Source organism: Pipistrellus kuhlii, unplaced genomic scaffold (assembly GCF_014108245.1).
Source record: "Pipistrellus kuhlii isolate mPipKuh1 unplaced genomic scaffold, mPipKuh1.p scaffold_m20_p_9, whole genome shotgun sequence".
NCBI classification, from domain to species: Eukaryota; Metazoa; Chordata; class Mammalia; order Chiroptera; family Vespertilionidae; genus Pipistrellus; species Pipistrellus kuhlii.
This window is the reverse complement of record NW_023425595.1, coordinates 25,751,150-25,771,648: the sequence shown is the minus strand read 5'-3', so window position 1 is coordinate 25,771,648 and position 20,499 is coordinate 25,751,150. Positions and strand designations below refer to the sequence as shown.

Genomic DNA, 20,499 nt, shown 5'->3' with positions numbered 1-20,499 from the left:
CCGAAGTGGCTGACCACTCCTTTCTCTCCTTAAGAGCTTTGCCCTGCCGCCATGCCTCAGAGCATCTTCATTCCTCTGCTAGGCCATGCCAGTAGGAACCACCGATCTTAGTTTCACCTCCGCGTGTAACACATTCAACTCTCATGCCCAGGTGAGGAAAACCTTCTACTAATGTCTACAGTCCATCACAGGATGCCTGAGGATAGGTAAGCAGGTCACCCATCTCAAAGAACTTGAGACACGTGCCCCCAGGGCTGATTCAGAGGCCATTTGAATGGCATCATCCATGTGATCTTCAAAAATAACCCCACCTTCGGTCTGCTAGGTCATAGACTGAGGTGGTTCAGCTTCCCCTGCTCCCTGCCCCTCCCCCCTGCCCCTTGCCTCCTCTGCCCCCCAAGAGAAGCCCTTGCCCCCTTCCGGCTGCTTTCTGGGTGCCTTAGTCCAGGCAAGCAGGACTTCTGAAGAGCAGCCTGGCTTTGAAAGGCCACTGCTAATATCCCAGAGTTCCCAAGGGTGGGTGGAGAGGGAGGGGGCGTGCAAAAAGAATTCTTACTTAAGACTCTCACTTCAGGGCCTTTTTTTTTTTTTTTTTTTTTTTTTTTTTTTTTTTAAATCTCTCATGCATCCTTTTCATCCCGAGGAGCACACCTTTGCTTTCAGTGATCAAAGGGGTCCCCAAGAGGCTCTGGCTGGCTTCTCTCCACCCCCTGGCCAACCCCCACTGCTTTGATGTGGTTAAACAACCTGCAATTATTGATTGGGATCCAAGCCCTTTGTAAACCCCTTCATAATCTGCAGGAGCTCCTGTTTTCTCCCTTAGATGGTGCATTCATTTCTAGGGTGGCTGTCACTAAGTACCACAAACTAGGTGGCTTAAAACAACAGACATTTATTATCTCACAGTTCTCGAGGCTAGAAGTCCAAAACGAAGGTGTCTGCTGGGCACTGCTTTCCCAGCCTCTAGGGGAGGACCGTCCCTGGCCTCCTCCAGCTTCTGATAGCCCCCGGCATTCCTGTCACTCCAGTGGCCACCATCTTTCTCTATGCTTGTCTGGGTCCAACTTTCTTCTTCTCCTAAGGACACTGGTCTAACTGGATTCGGTGCCCATTCTATGCCAGTATGACCTAACCCGCTATTTTAACCTTCCTCTTCTCAAAGTGGAATCCAACAGGTGACCTCTTTGTTCGTGGGTCAACACTCAGCCACTGAGCCACACTGGCCAGGCTTACAAATTAATCTGTTTTGTGATACATTTATGAAATTTTATTCATGTACAATATATACACAGAAAACTGCTCAAATTATTACATGCACACTTAATGAATTTTCAAAGTGGATCTTCCCATGGAACCAGTTCCTGTACATCAAGATACAGAACAGGAGCAGCTCCTGTAGCCTCCCTCATGCTTCCCACCCCTCCACCCATTCTCATCACTACCCCTCCCAGGGCTGGTCATTATCCTGACTTCTCACTAGCCTATGACATGGACCTCACACCAACAGTCCCTGTGAACTTTCTACAAAGGGAATGATAGAGTATATGTTCTTTGTGTCTGCTTTTTTTCACTCAACATTATCTTGTGAGATACATTCCTATTGTCACTTTCATCACTGTATGGAAGTGACATCGTGTGATAATCACTATTTATTGATTTAACTCTTAATAGTGGTGCTGTGAGCTTCCTAGAATGTGTATCTGGATGCACAAAGGTACTCATTTTTGTTGGGTGTAACCTAGATTGTAATTGTTGATCATATGGAACTGCCTGGGTTCCCTTTACTGACGATGAAAATGAGAGTATAAGAAAGGGCAGAGATTTGTCCGCAGTCACTCAGCTCCTGAGCCAGGCCTGGGACTTGGATTATTACCTCCTTAGGAACCTAGACACTCCTCAGAGTCTCACACAACACACATTAACTCATGAGTTGTCCTTATCAGCTGAGCCTTGGGTAAGACGAGGCTGATGACCAAGCACGAGAAAGGTAGCTGATCATTGGTGCCAGCACCGTAAATACCAATTCACATGGGAGGAAGCTGGTGCTGGCTCTTCCCTACATCTGATCGAAGAACAGTGAGCGATGTGTGTCCCTGACTAAAATAGATTTCAACTCAGCCTCCTACAGGGCCAGGCCCTGTGCAAGGTGCTTCTCCCACATATCATCTCATTTAATCTCCTGAATAAGAAACAGATCATCTCACATCCATAAGCACTCTAAAAGCATAATATCAAAAAGAGTATCTAAACTGTAAGCAAACTGGTGTAGTTTAGAATATTGCTTTTCAAATAATATATGGTGAAGGACCAATCCATCATATAGACCAGTGTTTCCCAACCTTCTCTCATGATGAGAATCACCTGGTGGAGCTGTTAAAACACAGATTCCTGAATCCCAACTAAGAAGTGCTAAACTAGAATTTTTGAGAACATATAGGTAAAATTGCATACCTAACTTAGTGCTCTGTATATAAAATCTGTCTTAAAGCACTAGTTAAGTATACAATTTTACCTATATGTTCCCAAAAATTCTAGTTTAGCACTTCTTAGTTGGGATCCGGGAATCTGTGTTTTAACAACTCCACCAGGTGATTCTCATCATGAGAGAAGGTTGGGAAACACTGATATAGACCACTATTTTTGTAAAATAGTAGTATAATAAAAAATGAATTATTAGAAAAATAAAATAAGAAATGCAAAATATAAGCTTCCAATTTGTATTATTAAATTAAACAAATATAAAGTTATATTGTTAAATTATGAAAGTTTTTATTTAAAAAATATATATTTTTTTATTAGTTTCAGAGAGGAAGGATAAGGGAGAGGTAAAAACATCAATGTTGAGAGACAATCATTGATGGGCTGCCTCCTGCATGCCCCACACTGGGAATCGAGCCCACAACCTGGGCATGTGCCTTAACCAGAAATTGAACCTTGACCTTCTGTTTCATAGGTTGATGTTCAACCACTGAGCAACACTGGCCAGGCTAAAAGTTTCTAAACACTCCCAGTTTCTACACTTTTACCATTGAGGACCAATAACACAGTTTGCAGAAAAATACTGGTTTTCAGACTACACTTTGAATAGCACTGATTTCATAATTTACCACCCATTTCACCTGGGCCTTTCAAGAGAGAGTAATCATTACCTTAGAGGCAGAAAGGTTTGGATAACAAGACACCTGCATTAACACTGAGCCCTGGAACCATTCACTGTCCACATTAAGGAGACTTTCCCATCCCCTGTCTTTACCAACGTGACTTTATTCCACAGAATATGTAAAAGATAAAAGTTACACATAACTACATAACTTAATTGTTATTTTCAAGAACTTACCTTCAAATTTCATGGAAATGAACAGAAGACCCTTACACTTTTCAATAGATAGCACTGAAAAGACTATTTAATCTCTAAGACTCTTAGAAAGTCGTGGCTTGTGTCCACTAATCTTACACTATTTTATCACGATCCTTAGTGAAAATTAACTAAGCACCACCTCAGGAAAGTCCTGCCTTAAACCAAATTCCAAAACCTTTCAATGATCCTACTCTGCCCCGGCTCCTCTCCAGTCCAAGATGTTACTAAGCTGTGAAGGCAGGGCTCTCCTCACCATCATGTACAATAAACTCGGGTTTGCCTTCTCTACAGCTTGTTTTGCTGGTATTTTCTGGGAGCCAGCATTCAACAATCAGGGCTTGCCTTGGTTGGTTCCTTCTTTGTCTTGCCCAGCGGCTTCCAAACTTTAGTGTGCATAAAAATGACCAAAGAGGGCTGTGTATGCAAAAGCATGCATGCACAATTTAAGAGATCTCCATGTGTAACTCTGACTGTGTCATAATTAGGACCTATGCCTTGCACAAGATGTCAGCAATCGGTAAATATAGAGCATCATGAGACATTAGAGCTGAAAGTGGTTTTAGGTGCTCAAATCTGAGCATGTGGATCAACATCACCTGATGTACGTAATTCCTGTAAAAAAAAAAAAAAAAGCCTATCTCTTGGTTTTAGCTCAGATGTACTCAACCAGAATTTCTAGAGATGGGGGCCTGTGAATGTTTGTAACAAACTCCCTAAGGGACTGAGATGCACAAGCAGGTTTGAGAACCTCTATTCTCTTCCATTTGGTAGATGAAGAAATAGAGACAGAATGGGAGTCAAGGTGCCTAAGATCCCATAGCTATTGAGCTGTGTTTCTCATGATTCTTTGACAATGTTCCCAGGGCTGGAGGTCAGATTTTGGAGGTGCCCTCATGCATCTAATATCCTGAACACGTATGATAATGATGTAATCAAAACCATTCTATTTTGCTTCTCAGCATCTCTTTTCAATTTATCAGGGGGTAGGGGTGGGGGCATAATCTTCTGCTCTGGGGTGCAAGTTCTAGCAGTCCTCATGACTTCTCTGCTTCCTGTTAGGTAAGAGGCACAAGGTAAAGTATAATTTTCAAAAAAAAGTAAAACTTGGACTTTGCAGCAAAGATAAAATGAACACATATTCTGCTTAATCTATTGACCATCTTGTTAGTTACATTTTTGTTCTCAGAAATTGCTGCTTATTAGTTTTCTCATTAGCTCAGGTGAAAGGCAGGTGAACTATTAAAAAAGTTTAAGAACATGTCCTCGGCGGGATGCACAGCTGGCCGGCTGAGGACACATAGGCACTGGGATGGGGTTCAAGTTTCAGGCAGCTACCCCCCACATTATTCAGACCACTTGGCTTCTTGAGACCACTACTTTGCTCCATTCTTTTGGTTTCTACTCATCAGCATGTGGCTAAAAATGGACACCCATCTTAAGTCTGCAGGATCATCACTAACTTCTTAACTTTGGACAAGTCTAAGCTAATTCAGGTTCTTGATTGAGACCATCTTACTGGCTGATCTCCAGGCAAGCATTAGCAGCGCTTTGGGTCAGGTCACTCAGCTGTAGCTACTTGGAGGAAACATAGTTGCCAAGGGGCTGGGTGAGTGAATGAGTGTGTGTGTGTGTGTGTGTGTGTGTGTGTGTGTATGTGTGTGTGTATGTGTGTGTAAGAGACAGATAGAAGAGGCCAAGTGAGAACTTAAAGCGGGCATGCTTAATAAAACGTGCCCTTGAATCATTTCCAGCACGAGTCCTTGAAACACTATGTCAAGAACACCCCTGTTATCCCAAATGAGTCTTGTCCTTCTGTTGATTTTATTTAGGAGGGATAAATTGGGGGGGGGGGGGCGTTATCTCACAGGATGCCATGATTGTACCTTCCCATTCATGTTTACACCAACATTTGGGAACCTCCTTTGCACAAGCCATTGAACTGCTAGAAGCAGGGATGTCTCTAAGAAGTCTGGGCCCTGTGCTTATGAACTTCAAACCTCTCAGTTTGGGATATGGAGTGAAGAGGAGGTTGGATGTGCCCACTTACGGCACAGCTGGGGCCAAGTGCAGGAACAGTCAGATGTGCCCAGTTGGTGGGGCCTAAACACATTTTGGTTCGCTCTATTTCTCTCCAAACTCCCTTTTGGGAACAAGACAGGGGCCTATTAACTGCAAAGGTAGAGAAAAGCTGGGGTATAAAGCAAGCACCTGAGTCAAGACCCTGGGCGACAGAGTAACAGGTGGGTTAAGTTCAGCAATCACTGCACCGTGGTGGATTTGCGCAAGGATCCGGGCTGGGTGCGGAGGAAATGAGGCTTTCAGGCTCCGGCGCTCCCAGGCTGGAGGGTCCCTCACACATCCACCGATAAGGCTGCCCATCCTCCCAGGAGCAGGTTTGGGGCATCCTCCCGGCTTTGGGCAGCCCAAGGACGCAGAGAGCAGGCCTGCCTGGAGCTAGGGCCCCAGCGCACAGATAGCTCCCCGCAGGGCGGAGGGCGGCGCGAGGGAGGGAGAGAGGGAAGGGAAAGGCGAGCGTGAGCTGCCTTACATGCCTGGAATAATTCCGCTTCCGTTTGGAAAGCCGCAGCCTCAGTCCCGCCGCGCCCGCCCAGCGCCAGCTCCGCGTCCCGACCAACCGGCCCGCGGCTGTCTGCGCCACCGCCATGGCCTCCTCCCCGCAGAAGTCGCCCTCGGTCCCCAAGTCTCCCACCCCCAAGTCGCCCCCATCGCGGAAGAAAGATGACTCCTTCTTGGGGAAACTCGGAGGGACACTGGCCCGGAGGAAGAAAGCCAAAGAGGGTGAGTGAGTGGGGCCGGGCCGCAGTGCGCTCCGAGCGGCGGGGGCTGGGGTCCGCGGGGCTGGGGCTCCGGCCCGGCGGGGGCGCGCCGCGGGTGCCCGGCGGGGAGAGGGGCGCGGCGACGCGTGCGCGCGCTTCCCGGGCCGGTGGTGGCGGGCCCGGCGCGCCCGGCCGCTCTGCGCCATCCTGTGCTGCGCTCCAGGCCCCGGCGGCGCCCGGGGGGAGCTGCCGGGGCCTGAGACCCGGCACCGCCCGCTCCGGGGCCTGGGCTGGGGCCGCGTGGCCGGAGGGCCCGGGATGGCGGGCCCGCCAGCCGGGAGGCGGTCGGTGTCCGCCTCCACGTAGGCCCCAGGTCCCCGCCCTCCAGGCGCCTGAATGCGGGCCTTTCTCAAGTTTCTGCGGAGACTTTTCTGGGCGCCTTCACTCTCGCTTTTTGCCTCTCGTTGGTCTTTGAAATCAGGTCGTTTGTTGGAGTCCAGATGCAGCGTTTGGCCTCTTTGGATCTTGTCCATTTCCAAGGCCTAGTGGGGCTCTCCTAATGAGGAGGTCAAGATCGAATGTTTGTTGAATGAATGAGGGAAAGGCTGGCGTTCCCCCCAGGATGAGGCGCGCACACTTAGCATCATGTCCACGACCCTTCTGTGAACTCAGGAGCTGAGAGCTCTTGCAAAGACCATTTCCTTTCCCAACCCCGGTGAACTGAAGCGCTTATTATTCTGTTTTTTTTTCCAGGACAATTTGCCTTTGCCTGTAAAATAGTTTGTCTCATGGGCTCGCATCCTGGCTTTGGATTTGAAAAATGAAGTGACACTTCTGAAGAAGCTAGTGATTGATGGGTAGATACCCGTGTTTCCCCGAAAATAAGACATCCTCCAAAAATAAGACCTAGCGCCTGGAAAGATAAGACATCCCTTGAAAATAAGACCTAACGCAACTTTGGGAGAAAAAATTAAGATAAGACACTGTCTTATTTTCGGGGAAACAGGGTAGAAGTTGCTTGGTTACTTTTTCTTTTTTTCATAGACTGCTCAGTGGTGTGGGAATAACCCCTTTGAAGGCTGTGCTACTGAGATGTACGTTTCATGTTCCTGAGTTACTTTAAAGCACATGTGTCAAACACAAGGCCCGCGGGCCAAATCCGTCCTGCCAGGCCTTGCAATGTGGCCCGCACCGCGCTGTCATCACTGCACTCCGCTGCGTTTCCATCACAATGACAGTTTATGACTGTTCAGTAAACTATTCGGCCCGCGATTTAGGCTGGATTTTAGATTTTGGCCCCTTCTCTGATTGAGTTCGACACCCCTACTTTAAAGTATAAGAAAAGAACTTCGCTGTGGAGCATTACCCACGTTGACACAAAGGGCTGGACTCCCATTCTTTTATCTTGAAGTGAGAAACGGCGGCACGTCCCCCCAGATGTTTTCCCCTATTTGGTTATTTTGGTAAACCATAGAGTAGTGTGCAGTTGGTAGCAAATCATGAAATCCTGACTCGGAGAGGCCTTTTCTAGACCACCCTTCTCTTTCCTGCAGTGTTCCTGATGTGGACTCTCTGACTTAAGACTGGGCAAGTCGGAATTCCTAGAGCTCATGACCTCCAAGGAGAGCTCGTCCCACCTCTGCCAACCAGTTCTTTAGAAAAGTTAACTTCGCAGTAAAAGCAAAAGCGTGGTCTCTGTATTCACGGAGCCAGGAGAATGAGTCTGAAGGTGGCCGTTCACTTATATCAGGTAGACTAGCCCCATGGTCGGCAAACTGCGGCTCACAAGCCACATGTGGCTCTTTGGCACTTTGAGTGTGGCTCTTCCACAAAGTACCACGGCCTGGGTGAGTCTATTTTAAAGAAGTGGCATTAGAAGAAGTTTAAGTTTAAAAAATTTTGGCTCTCACAAGAAATGTCATTCGTCATGGTACTGTTGATAGTTGGCTCTGTTGACTAATGAGTTTGCCGACCACTGGACTGGCCTATTTCCCCTCACCAGGCCAAACATTTCTGTTCCTAGAGATTGTCCTCGAGATTTTATGGCTTGCTGCCATCCTACCTCTTCTATTTCTCTCAGGGTCCCCGAAGGAAACAGAAGGTCAACTAAGTTGGGACTTTGAAAATCATGAAGGGAGGGACTATTTACAGAGTTGTGGGCAGGGTTAAGGGAACCCAGAGGGATGATGAGGAATCCAGGGACTAGCAGCAGATGGGGATGGGAGACTGTGACCACCCCTAGATCCGAAGGGATGAGGGGAGCAAACCAGAACCCACTGAGGGCTGGAGCTCTGGAAGGGGGGCTGCCTGACAGGAACTGCAGGGGTTCAGGGACACATGTGCTGTCAGAAACGTGGAGGTGGATGGAGCAGGGAGATGTAGCACAAGTGAATTCTGCACGTTCTCTCTCCTGGCCCTGAATCTCTTGCTGATCCTTTGGATTGGCTGGACCCAGGTGGAAGTCACCAGCACAAGGGATTCTGGGTGATATAGGGGTCAGAGCAGTGTGGAGAACAGATCATGGTGGGGGGCAATGGGGGATGACAGACCCTCTCAAAGTGAGCTGCCCAGAAGTCAACATAGTACAGTAAGTAGTAGTCCAGTGCAGCCAGCCGTGGTGGTCACCTCCTTTGTTCTAGCCTGGACATCGTGTTCTATTAATGCAGCCAAGGCTGCTCTTATTCCCATCGCCACCTTCATCACATGGAGATTATCAGCTGAAAGACATTATGTTTGTTGCTCCTAAATCGTTTCCTTCCCCATCTCAGGTTTACTCAATTGGGTTTTGTTAAACCAAGTGCAAGATCCTTTTAATCCTCTGTTATACGTAACTGTTAAATCCTGACTCTGTCATTCAGTCAGTTAGCTAATTTAGGTGGTGTAAATGGGTACATTGAAGAGTGCATGCTTTTCCTAAAAGGGCCGGCCCTCACCAGCTCCAGCTGCTTGCTGTTGCTTGAAACCACAAGCAAGAAGGCAGTAGGGCAGGTTTGAAATGACCTGCACTTGGTGGTGGTGGGGGAGGGGGGGTGCTGAGTCTTGGTGATCAGTGCTTGACTTTGCCAGAGGCCCACTAGATCATCATTCCAGTAACAGCAAGGTTAGATCTTGCCCCGGATCATGCATAATCTCACAGCTCTGTGCTTTGCAGAAACTGCCTTCTTCCACTTTACCTCTAGTGTTCTAAAATCTCCCTTTCTTCATGATTCCTCAAGATCACAATGTGGGTCTAGCCACAAATTATTTCAGTGCTTTGGCATAGAATTGTCCTGGCCCAAGGACTATCCTCATTCGATATCTGTTGTGCCCCACTATAGTATACAAAGACTGGAAGGACATAATACATGTTAGCAATTAAAGTCAATAGTTTAATATAAAAACTAGTGACCTGGTGTGCGGATTCCTACACCTTGAAAGGAAATTAATTAGAATGTGGCTGGTGGGGTCGGACATAACCCTGGAGCCAACCTTTCCCCTTCCCCCGTCCCCGGTGTATGCGGAATGAGTGGGGTCTCTCTGGCAGGTGGGGTCCCTTGGCCTGGCCTGCGGGGAAGGGGCCATATCCAGCTCTCCGACATCCCCTGAGGGGTCCCGGAGTGTGAGAGGGCACTCTGCAAAGTTGCTATCATATAGGGCACATGTGTCAAACACAAGGCCCTCGGGCCAAATCCGTCCCGCCAGGCCTTGCAATGTGGCCTGCACCGCGCTGTCATCACTGCACTCCGCTGCGTTTCCATCACAATGACAGTTTATGACTGTTCAGTAAACCATTCGGCCCGCGATTTAGGCTGGATTTTAGATTTTGGCCCCTTCTCTGATTGAGTTCGACACCCCTAATAGGGTATGGAACGCAAATGCAAGTGTGCAGTAAACCAGATTCGGGGCCGACAGTGCCCCAGCAACAACATAACGCATGGCTGAAGGTGGAATCACATGGCCACATGAGGAATCAGGCTCCCACCTCTCTGGTTTCGGGGTGCCTCATCCAAGAACCGCCGCTGCCAAGTCACTGCAGCACGGCAGCTCCTGCGTTGAGCATCTGTCCAATGGTGGTCAGTGCACGACATAGCAACCAATCATGTGGTAGGAGGGACATTTAGCATTAGTCTTTCATATGTATAGATGAACCTTCCTAAGAGTACTTTCTAGCATAATCATAGGATGTTATAAATCTCATAAGAATACACTGAAACTAGTCATCACTCCAGTGTTTTCATAAGGAAAAAAATAGCATTAGAGAGGCAAGAGATAATAGAAGTTAAAAGTATGGCATTTAGGATTAGACAACTTTGGATTTGATTTCTGCTCTCCTTATTTATTGCTATAATTTAGGACAAGTGTCTTAATCCCTCAAAGCCTTTGTTCATCTATAAAATAAGAATAAAAATGCCTTCCTTACATGGAGGATGTGAGGTTAAATGAGATAAATATGCATAACATGGCACAAATAATAGCTATTAAAAATGACAGCTCAATTTTACAGTCTTTATGTGTTGAAATAGTCTTTCATTGGGGACCGTAGAGGATGCTATAGGTTCTGCAAATAGCCTAGTAGCCCATGACTGTGTGAAGCCCATGGAAGCACTGTTTGGATTCCTTAGGAAATTAGGGATCTTTTTTTGCAAGTCAGATCCTCCTATTTCCAAAATATCACATTTCAGCACTGCAAACACCTGAGCCCCTTCCAGTGCGTTGTAGCTCACTAGAGCAGCGGTTGCCAACCAGTGGCCTGTGGTTTGTGAGGTCTGAAAGGCGGCCCTTAGCTTAAGGAAACAGAGGCTTTTGGTTTTCTCTGTGGATCTCCTCTTTGGGGTTGCCCATTCCCATTGATGCCCCACATGCCCTCATGGGGAGGTTCTTTGATGAGCCTTTCAGACTCCACATGCCAAACTTTTCACCTTGCTGCTTCCAGATCTATCTCCAAGGCTTGCTCTTCCATGAACACCTTCTTGAATGTATTTGCCAGCTGACAGTGCCCTACATTGGGTCAGCAGTTATGGTTATTCCTATCATTTACCCATTTGTTTATTATTTCTCAGAGATTTGCATTTTGTCTAGATTCTGAAGTGTTCATAATTTTTATAACAACCCTAGGACTTACCACTCTGGTTCTCGTTGGCTGTCCAGTAAGAGTGGGGAAATCTCCACTTCTGCTACAGATGTAAGATTTCTGAAGTGAGCAGCACCCATGGCATGGCAGAGCCGTCCTTCTCTCCGAATCAGCTGGTTTTCTCGTTTTCTGAAGTGCCTCCTCTAACCCTCACCATGCAAGCTCTTCCCCAGACTTTGAGATAGAAAACTGAGTATCAGGTGTGAGTTTATTCAATTTCCCTTCAGCACTCCCATCCCCGCCTGACCCCCTTGTCTGTACCTCTCCTTTCACACCCTATCCCTTCTATGGATATCCCCTGCCCCTTGCTCAGGGGCCATTCATTCCCCCTTTCTCCCAGACTTGGCAGAGCCAGTTATCCTTTTCTCATAGCCTCAGTCCTTTTCATGCTGCCCAGCTCCCCTAACATTCTGCAAATATGCGTGAGTCTTGCTCATTTGAAGAAAATATCCTGATACTGGTTTCCTCTTAAGCTACTCACCAGAGCTCTTGAAAGCATTGTATGTGCTGGCTTTTTCTTTATTATTTCCTAGTCACTTCCCGATTCACTGTTTCCACCCTTTCAGCAGTTATTTGAGAGAGAAGCATGTGCCAGGCACTGTGCTGGGTGCTGGGAAATGGCAGGTGGAGGAGAGGGGAGGGGAGAGGAAACAGACAAAAATCCCTGCCCTCACGAAGCTTATATTCTAGTAGAGGAGGCAGATAATAGAGAGATTCATAAAATATGTGTATTTTATATGCGTGATGATAAGTGCTATAGAGTGAAATAAGGCAGGAAAAGGGAAAACAGGAGTGGTATGGGATGAGGGGATGGCTGGCAACTTTAAATAGATAGGAGGGCTAGAGAGGGCCTCCTTGAGAAGGGTGTATTTGAGTCAAGACTTGAAGGAAGTGATCGGAGAGCCATGGGTGTACCTTGGAGAAGAGTATTGCAGGTGGAGGAATTGGCAAATTCAAGGGCCCTGGGGCTGGGGTGTACCTGGTGCTGAGAGCCAGCCAGGAAGTCCCTGTAACCAGAGGAGAAAGTGAACACAACTTTGGAAGTGGGTGTGGCTTCCGGGGTAATTAGTAAGGGTGGGGCAGGTGATGTAGGATCCTGGAGGCCATGGTAAGATGAGGGCCTTTAGTCAGAGTGAGGTGGGGAGGTTTGGGAAGGTTTTTTGCAGGAATGACAGGAGCTCCCTTCTGTTTTAACAGGATCACACTGGTGCTAAGTGATGGAGTGGGCAGGGGTGGGAGCAGGGAGGTGCGTTAGGAGGCTGCTGAAATGATCCATTGAGGGACAGTGGTGGCCTAGGGCTGAATGGTAGCAGTAGACGGGTGAGCATAGGATTCTGGATATATTTTGAAGACATAGGGGATAGGACTTACTGGAAGATTGGATGGAAGAGGAGAGTAGAATCAAGAGGACTCCAGGGTTTGTTTTGTGTGTTTTTATAATATATTTTATTGATTTTTTTACAAAGAGAAAAGGAGAGGGATAGAGAGTTAGAAACATCAATGAGAGAGAAACATTGATCAGCTGCCTCCCGCACACCCCCTACTGGGGATGTGACCACAACCAAGGTACATGTCCTTGACCAGAATGGAACTTGGGACCCACTGAGCCAAACCAGTTAGAATTCTAGGGTTTGGGTTTGAACATCTGGTAATGTGGAATTGACCTTATCTGTGGTGGAGAATTCTGTAGAAGAGCTGGTTTGGGGAGAAAAAAGAGCAGCTCAGCTTGGACCAACTATTGAGTCAGAGATGCTTCTGCACTTCCCAGGGTTGACGTTGAGTTCACATTGGGTTCTCGGAGTCTAGTTCAGGGGAGAGGTCTGGGCTTTAGACACCTTGGGGTGTGAGTGCATTTAAAGCCTGAGACTGAATGGGATCCTCCAGGAGGGGAGCCAGAGGTCCAAGAACTGAGCCCAATGGTTTCCAACTTTTAGAAGTTGGGAGATGAGACGGAACCAGTGAGAGAGATTGCAAAGGAGTGGCCAGTGTGAGAGGAGGAGATGGAGAGGGCGGGTCCTGGAGGAGCTGGAGAGCCATTCTGTTCCCCGCTCTTTACTGGCACTGGCTGAGGGCTCCAAAGTCGGTCTCTTTCCAACATGATTCCACTTGTGTTCTTGGTAGCATTTGACATTATTCAACTTCGTCCTTTCCTCAGAATGATCTTGTCCCTTGACCTTCAGCACCCTGAATCGGCTCCCTTTGTCTCCGGCCTCTTGTTCAGACTTCTTCTCAGGCTTTTCTTCTTTGGTTTCCCCTCAGCAGCACTTCCTGGGGTTCTGACTTCACCCGTTTTGCCCTGTGTCTTTGTCGCCTGTGGGTTATCTCATCTACTCTCCCAGCTCCAGGGACCATGTGCCCACTGAGGATTCTCAAATCCAGATCTTCACCTGTTGTCCAGATGCATCTTGCCACCGTCTCCTGGATGTGTCAGAGGCTCCTCAAACTCAGCACACTGTCAGTAGAATTATTTCCCCACTTACCCAAGTCTGCTTCTCCTCCACCATCCCACCAGCCACCCAAGGTTGCAATGTTGTGGGCATCCTCTGTTTCAGAGCTCGGCGGCTTTTTCTTAAAGGGCAGATAATAAGTAGGTATTTAAGACCTTGCTGGCCCTCTGGCCTCTACTCAGCTCTGCCCTCGTTGCCATGGACAGTAGCGTGATAGCATCCCAACAAACTTTACCTGTGGATGCTGACATTTGAATGTCAGATAATTTCCATGTGTCACAAAATATTCTTGTTCTTTTTCAGCCATTTAAAAATACAGAACCAAACCCATTCTTCTCCCTCGGCTAAACAAAAGGAGAGGCCAGGTTGGCGATGGCCCGGGGGCAGTAGTTTACCCACCCTGCTTCCTTTACCCCCACATCCGATTATTTCTCATTAAGCCCTGCTCATTCTACCTTCTAAGGATCACTGCCTTAATTAAGGCCCAAGAAGTGCTCTTTGTCTTTGAGGTTGTTTGTTTGTTTATTTTTTTTTTAAGTTACTCTCTTTATTTTCTACCTGACTTATTCCAGTATCCACTTTACTAGTCTCCCTATCCCTGGCCCTTTTTTGTTAAGTCCATCTTTCATTCTTTTGTCAATATGTTGTGTGTGTGTGTGTGTGTGTGTGTGTGTGTGTGTGTTTTAAACACAAAGATAATATTTCTCCAGGACAGGCTTCTTAGGAAGGTATTCAAGACTGTCAAAATTGCTGGTTAGTCTAGTCTCTTTTATCTTTCTTTTAAGAGACCTCCGTTTTAACCACGCCAAGCTGCTTTAAAAAAATTTTTTTTTCCATTGATTTTAGAGAGAGGAGAAGGAGAGAGAAACATTGATGTGAGAGCAACATTGATCAGCTGCCTCTAGCACACCCCCTCTGTAGTTCGAGCCTATCACAGCCCTGGCATGTGCCCGGACTGGGAATAGAACCGGCAACCTCTCAAATGCACAGGACGATGCCCAAACAACTGAGCCACACTGGCCAGGGCACCAAACCACATTTTATTCCCCAAATGCATCATGTTATTCGAATGTGTCTCAGAGATTACACATGCTGTTCTATATTCTGGAATGACCGCCTTCCCTTCTCTATACAAAAACTCCTATTCAGCCATTAAGACCCAACTTAGATATCCCCTTCCATTTGATATTTGATCCCATCTGTAGCCCCCCATCCCCACCCAAGGAAGAGTTGAGATGCTTTCTTCTCTGTGGCCCCACACCACCTTGTCTGTCCCTCCGTGGCAGCACTGGACACCTTGCCTTGCAGCTGTGTGTGTGTGTGAGACACATTATGGTGAAATCCTTCCTCCTGTAGCCCCCCACCTCCTGTAATATTGAACACATAACGATACTGAAATTTCTATGGAATGAGTTTCCCCATAGTTCCCTTGGTGAATATAGCCCACCACTAACTGGTTGTGTAATCTTAGCCAAGTGCCTTCCCTCGTCCATTTCTAACACCAGGGATTAGGCTAAAGAACCTCGTGGGGCCCTCCTCCCTGGTATTCTGTGATTTCTGCACTCTCATTTCGCCAGGCTTCTCTCAGATGCAGTTTTATTGTCTGTGAAGGGTGGTCTGGAATGACATCATCACAAAGACCTCTTTCTTCCCTCCACTAATGAAGGCACCTCTGTGTCGGAGGAGGAGATGGAAACCAGGATAAGTGGGCCCCGGCCCAAGGACACCTCCATATTAGGAATCGGTCTCCTTGTCTCATGGAATATCTCTATTTGGTTAAGAAGTGCAGTTCGTAATTGCGTTTTAGCCATTAGGACAGGAGAAGGGTTGCGATCCTCATGTAAACGTTTGTAAGCATCAAAACTCTCCACTCACTCTTGGGGTATAAAAGCACGCATTTGGGGAAAACCCTACAACAGTTTCAAAACCAGAAGACTTAAAAATGAAATTAAAATAAAATACTTCCAAAAAAATGTAAACCTCCCGTTAAGTTTTCATTTTGTTCTGTGGCCTGAAGTCGGTAAGAAATCCAAGTGATTTCTTTGCCTGAGCTGCCTGGTCCCCTGGTCCTCACCCTCCCCTTCAATTCCCCTGGAGGACAGGCCTGTGTATGCTGCTCACATTGGAACCCCGAGTGCCTAGCACAGCACTCGGTGCCCTCAAAATGCTTTTTTTTTTTTTTTTTTACAGAAAGGAAGAGAGAGGGAAAGAGAGCCAGAAACATCAATGAGAGAGAATCATTGATAAGCTGCCTCCTGCACACTCCCTCCTGGGGATGTGCCCACAACCAAGGTACATGCCTCTGACCGGAATCGAACCTGGGACCCTTCAGTCTGCAGGCTGATGCTCTATCCACTGAGCCAAACCGGTTTCGGCTCAAAATGCTTCTTAACTCATCAATGACCGTTTTCTTCCCACCGAGGGAGTTTCCCAGGTTACTCCACATTGTGTTCTAACCTCAGATGATGTTTCTGGTCCCCTGATTCTATCGGGGCTCAACTGCTGGGAGGGTGTGGGGGTGTGTCTTTTATGAAACTGCCTCCTCCCTAGCCGTGGAATCACTTTATTCTTTGTGAAAAGACAGTATCACTTAGCCCTGTTGTTTGACAAACACATAGGCCCCCAAGACCAGAGGCTCGGGTCCTACGGGAGAATCTGATGGTGCAGGGGCAGCCCTGAGCCTGCAGGAGGCCCACTGGTCCAGGGTGGTGAGGAGCCGGAGAGGAGCATTGAGGCCGGTGTTCTTTGTTTCCATCCAGAAAAGCTTGCTTTGCACAAATGGTGTTGCACGTGTTCATGTTCCGCTTCTTAAATGGAGGGCCGAGGTGGGATCCCCTCTTTGTAAGGTTTGGTGGAGTGGCGCAGATGAGCAAAAGGTGCAGACTGAAGCTCCCTCAGCTTCATTTCCCCCCTACCTGCAAACTTAAGGAAATCTGGACATAGGAGCCAGGCCTCTGTCATTGCTCCTCAGCAGGAGAGCTCCGCCTCAGAGCTCTCCCCACTGGGCAAAAAAGAACCCAGGGAAAGGAAAGGACAGAACAGAATGGTTGGCTGTGACGCCTTGGCTGAGCTTTGCCTAGCCCTCTTCCTTGCGGCTGCTTCAGTTTTATTCGGGCCTGGGACTGGTGTTTGCATGGCGGGTGTGGGTCACTACAGGACATCTGAAATCCGGTTCTGCTAGCGTCAACGAAGTGAAAGTTCTGTTTGCTTGCAACATACCTGCTGCCAAAGCCTTAGAAAAGCCAAACTTGGTGACTAGGTCATTGTCTTCCCTTTGAGCCAGCGTTAGGGGAAGGTTAGGCCGTGAGTGGAAGAAGCAGTGAAACGTAGAAGCATTCCAAACTACTGCACACTCCCCTGGGAGAGAAGAATGAACCAAGTCACTTAGCATCTCTTTTATTTTTAATGAAAAAAAGTTTTTCTTCCCCATTATAAAATTAGCCCATGCTTATGGGATTTATGGGAAAATTGAAAGAGAAAACAATCTTGCAAAGTACCAACTCCCAAAGGCAATCACTACTAGAATTTTTATTTCTTTCTATTCTTTGTCTTCCTTGTAGCTTTTTTTTTGTAGTAATTGTGAGTATGCCATGTGTATCAGATAAGTATTCTGTATCACTTTTCATTTATTATTATAAGGTAGCTATTTTTCATGTGAATGTAAATCTTACAAATATATTTTAAATGGGTGCATAATATTCCATTGAGTGAATGCCCTATTGTTTACTTAACCATTTCTTTTGGTCCATTTCCCCCACCCCCCCTTAGATATAATGCTGCCTAAAGTGGTGTTTTTTGTTTTTTTAAAATTCAGAATAATTTCCTTGCATGGAGCCCCAGAAGTGCAATTACAGGGTCAAAGGCTGACAGCTGGCTTGCTTACTGTCAATAGTTTGTAATTGATAATTAGGGGGAAATGAGTGCTTTGGGTCTGGGTGGTCTTCCTGGAAGGTTGTTTGAAAGTAAGTCCAACATTGTTAGGCTCAAAGTTTCTGTTTGCTCCTGGCTGGCAGGACCAAGTCACACAGGGGTGGGGTACAGTGGGGTGTGGTGGGGTGGGGTGGGAGGCGAGGCCTCAGGGCGGTACAGGTTTCCACTCTGGCCAGTAACACGTTAAAGTCAGCTCTAGTGCAGGCAGGTCTTTATTCAGAACACTATCTTATGGCCATCCTTCCCTTTGTATAAGGCTCCATGTCTCACACCCAGTGCCTGCTCTTCCCTATCACAGGGCCCACAGTGTGGCTGCCATGGAAGCAGTCATCCTGGGAGCTCCCCTGGGAATCACCACCACCACCACCACCACCATCACCTGTCCGGCTGGCGAAGCCCTCCTTCCTTTGATCACGTTCTCCCACCTCCCAATTTCCCAATTCTTGGACAGCTTGGTAACTACAGCTTGGTAACCACAGACAAATGGGAGGGAGTCACCAGAGAATGGGCTAAGTACTGCATTGGACAAATTTAGGTTCAGAGGGTTGGAGGGACCCCTAGGAGATGGACAATGTTCTTGGAGCCAAAGGAAGAACCCTCCCTCCCCCACTCAGGCTGAGAGGAGAAAGGGCAGGATTAGGGAGCCTTCTGAGTTTCAGCTGGATTTTAACCGAGTGGGCTGGGCTGATGCCTCGGGGGCTCAGTCTTCTCTACCTGCTTTCGGAGTGAATAGGCAGGTGTCTTATTTCATCTCCTGAGCATGGATCTGAGCCAGCTGGAGCCTGTAATCATCCCCCAGCCCCCAGGGAGTGTTTCTGGGGAGTCACCCATGCAGGCAGACTCCCTCCTGGGAGTGATGTGTCCAGGGCATTTATTTCACCATTGAATCATAAGCATTCCCTTCACTCACTCCCTTATCTCCTTTCACATCTAGAGGCACCGCCCCTCGGTTCCACTGTGAGAAACACAGCCTGACCCTGAGGAGCCACGCAGTGTGCCCTTCATAGGAATGTGGCAGGTCTCCTGGGTGAGGAGGATGCTGGTCCACAGAGGGGCGAGGGCATCGGCCTGCTCTGCTCCCTCCGTGACATGAACCCAGGTGGCAGGACACCCAGGGATGCCCAGGGGCAGGCTGTGCACTTGTTTCTTTCCCAGGTGCAGTCACCGGTTGAATAATTAATCTGCCATTTGCAGCATGACACGGACTTCTCAATTCAAAAACAATTGTTTCTAAAGCAGTTTTTGTCTTGGCCAACGTGGCGTTGGCTGTGGGACAGGCTGGGAACCCCTGGGGGGGGGGGGGTTGCAAAAATGAGTCTGGAAGAGGGTCTGCCACCCCGATCACCAGCTTACAGGCAGAGCACCCCAGCTCAGTCAAGGCGGGCACTGAGGTGGCAGGGTGCAGGGACTCTTGGCATCTGCTGGGTGCCTGAGTCCTAGATTAGAGAGGCCCCTTCACATCCAGGGTGGGGTCTCAGATTCAGAACCCTGGGGACAAAAGCTGGCAGTGCTTAGGCACACAGGATTCTAGCTGAGCAGGCGAGGGGCAAGGGCAGGCCACAGTATTGGGGCAGAATCAGGATTCACCGTCTACACAGAATGGATGACAATGCTCACATGGGAGCCTAGGCCTTGCCTCCCTCATCTCATCCCCCCACCCTCCAGGCTTGGAGATAAACTGTCCCCTTAGCGGGGAGGGCTTTTCCTGTTTACCATAGGCTGCATGCTGCCTGGCACCCAGCCTGCTGGGCAGACCTGCAGGGGATAGGCAGTTAGTCATGGCAGCTGGGAGAAGCAAGCGCAAGCAGGAACCAGCAGTATTGTTTGTTTGTTTGTTTTTTATAAAATATATTTTATTGATTTTTTTACAGAGAGGAAGGGAGAGGGATAGAAAGTTAGAAACATCGATGAGAGAGAAACATCGATCAGCTGCCTCCTGCACATCCTCTACTGAGGATGTACCTGCAACCAAGGTACATGCCCTTGACCGGAATCGAACCTGGGACCCTTCAGTCCACAGGGCGATGCTCTATCCACTGAGCCAAACTGGTTTCAGCAGGAACCAGCAGTTTTGATGCTGTTGGCAGGAGGGTAGGAGGGTAACACAGTTCCCTGAGAGGCACTCAGGCTACGGGCTTCTCGCAGGGAGTAGCCACTGTCTCTTGGCTGTGGGTGGCAAGGCCTCTCTTGGGGGGCTCAGTCGCTCCTCCAGCACCTCACGGGCCTGGAGAACGGATGACCCCTTTCCCTGCTTCTCCTCCAGCCTGTCATTACGGTGAATTACAAGGCTCTCGTGATGACTATGGAGAGGCAGATTGATTTGTCCCTTCTGATTGTCGCCGTGCTGAACTGGGCCCGGGCCGGGCGATGGGCGCCCAGATTTCACACCTTATAATGGCTCTGCCAGGGGTGGATGCTAGCACAATTAGGACTTGACACTTCAATAAATCAGAGACATCCTGCCGCGAGATCAAAGTTCAGAATTGCTTGAATTGATGTTAGAGCAGGTGGGAAACCGGAGTCCAGGGCCATGAATCGGAAGGATTGTAATTGTCGTTTAGTGTGTAGGGCCCAAAATGCCGGCTTTTCAAATGATATAACATCAATTTAAGTCATTTGGGCTCCCAGTTACCTCGCTCTTTCAGCATTGCTGATTCTGGGAAATGTGATTCATGGTCTAGTTTATGCTCCTTGTTGGGGGGAAAAAAACAAAACAAAAACCATCACAACCTTGCTTGTTTCTCTGGTGTCAGACGGTTGTGTTTGCGCAGGATTGGCATCGATGGGTGGTCGGCTTTCGTGGGAGTATGGATGACGATTTCCGATCCCACCTGGATGTGCTGGTGAGTCCCCAGCCACACTGCAGCCAGGACCTCT

At 48.0% G+C, this 20,499-nt stretch overlaps 1 protein-coding gene across 1 annotated transcript in view; it reads left to right on the top strand.

Moving 5' to 3' along the window:
- The first annotated feature begins 5,890 nt into the window (after positions 1–5,890).
- Positions 5,891–20,499, top strand: part of PARVA (parvin alpha) — a 138,505-nt gene continuing 123,896 nt past the window's right edge. The window contains exon 1 of the mRNA XM_036426506.2: positions 5,891–6,157. Within this exon, the coding sequence (XP_036282399.1) occupies positions 6,022–6,157 (136 nt within the window). The 5' untranslated portion in view covers positions 5,891–6,021. The remainder of the gene's footprint in view (positions 6,158–20,499) is intronic.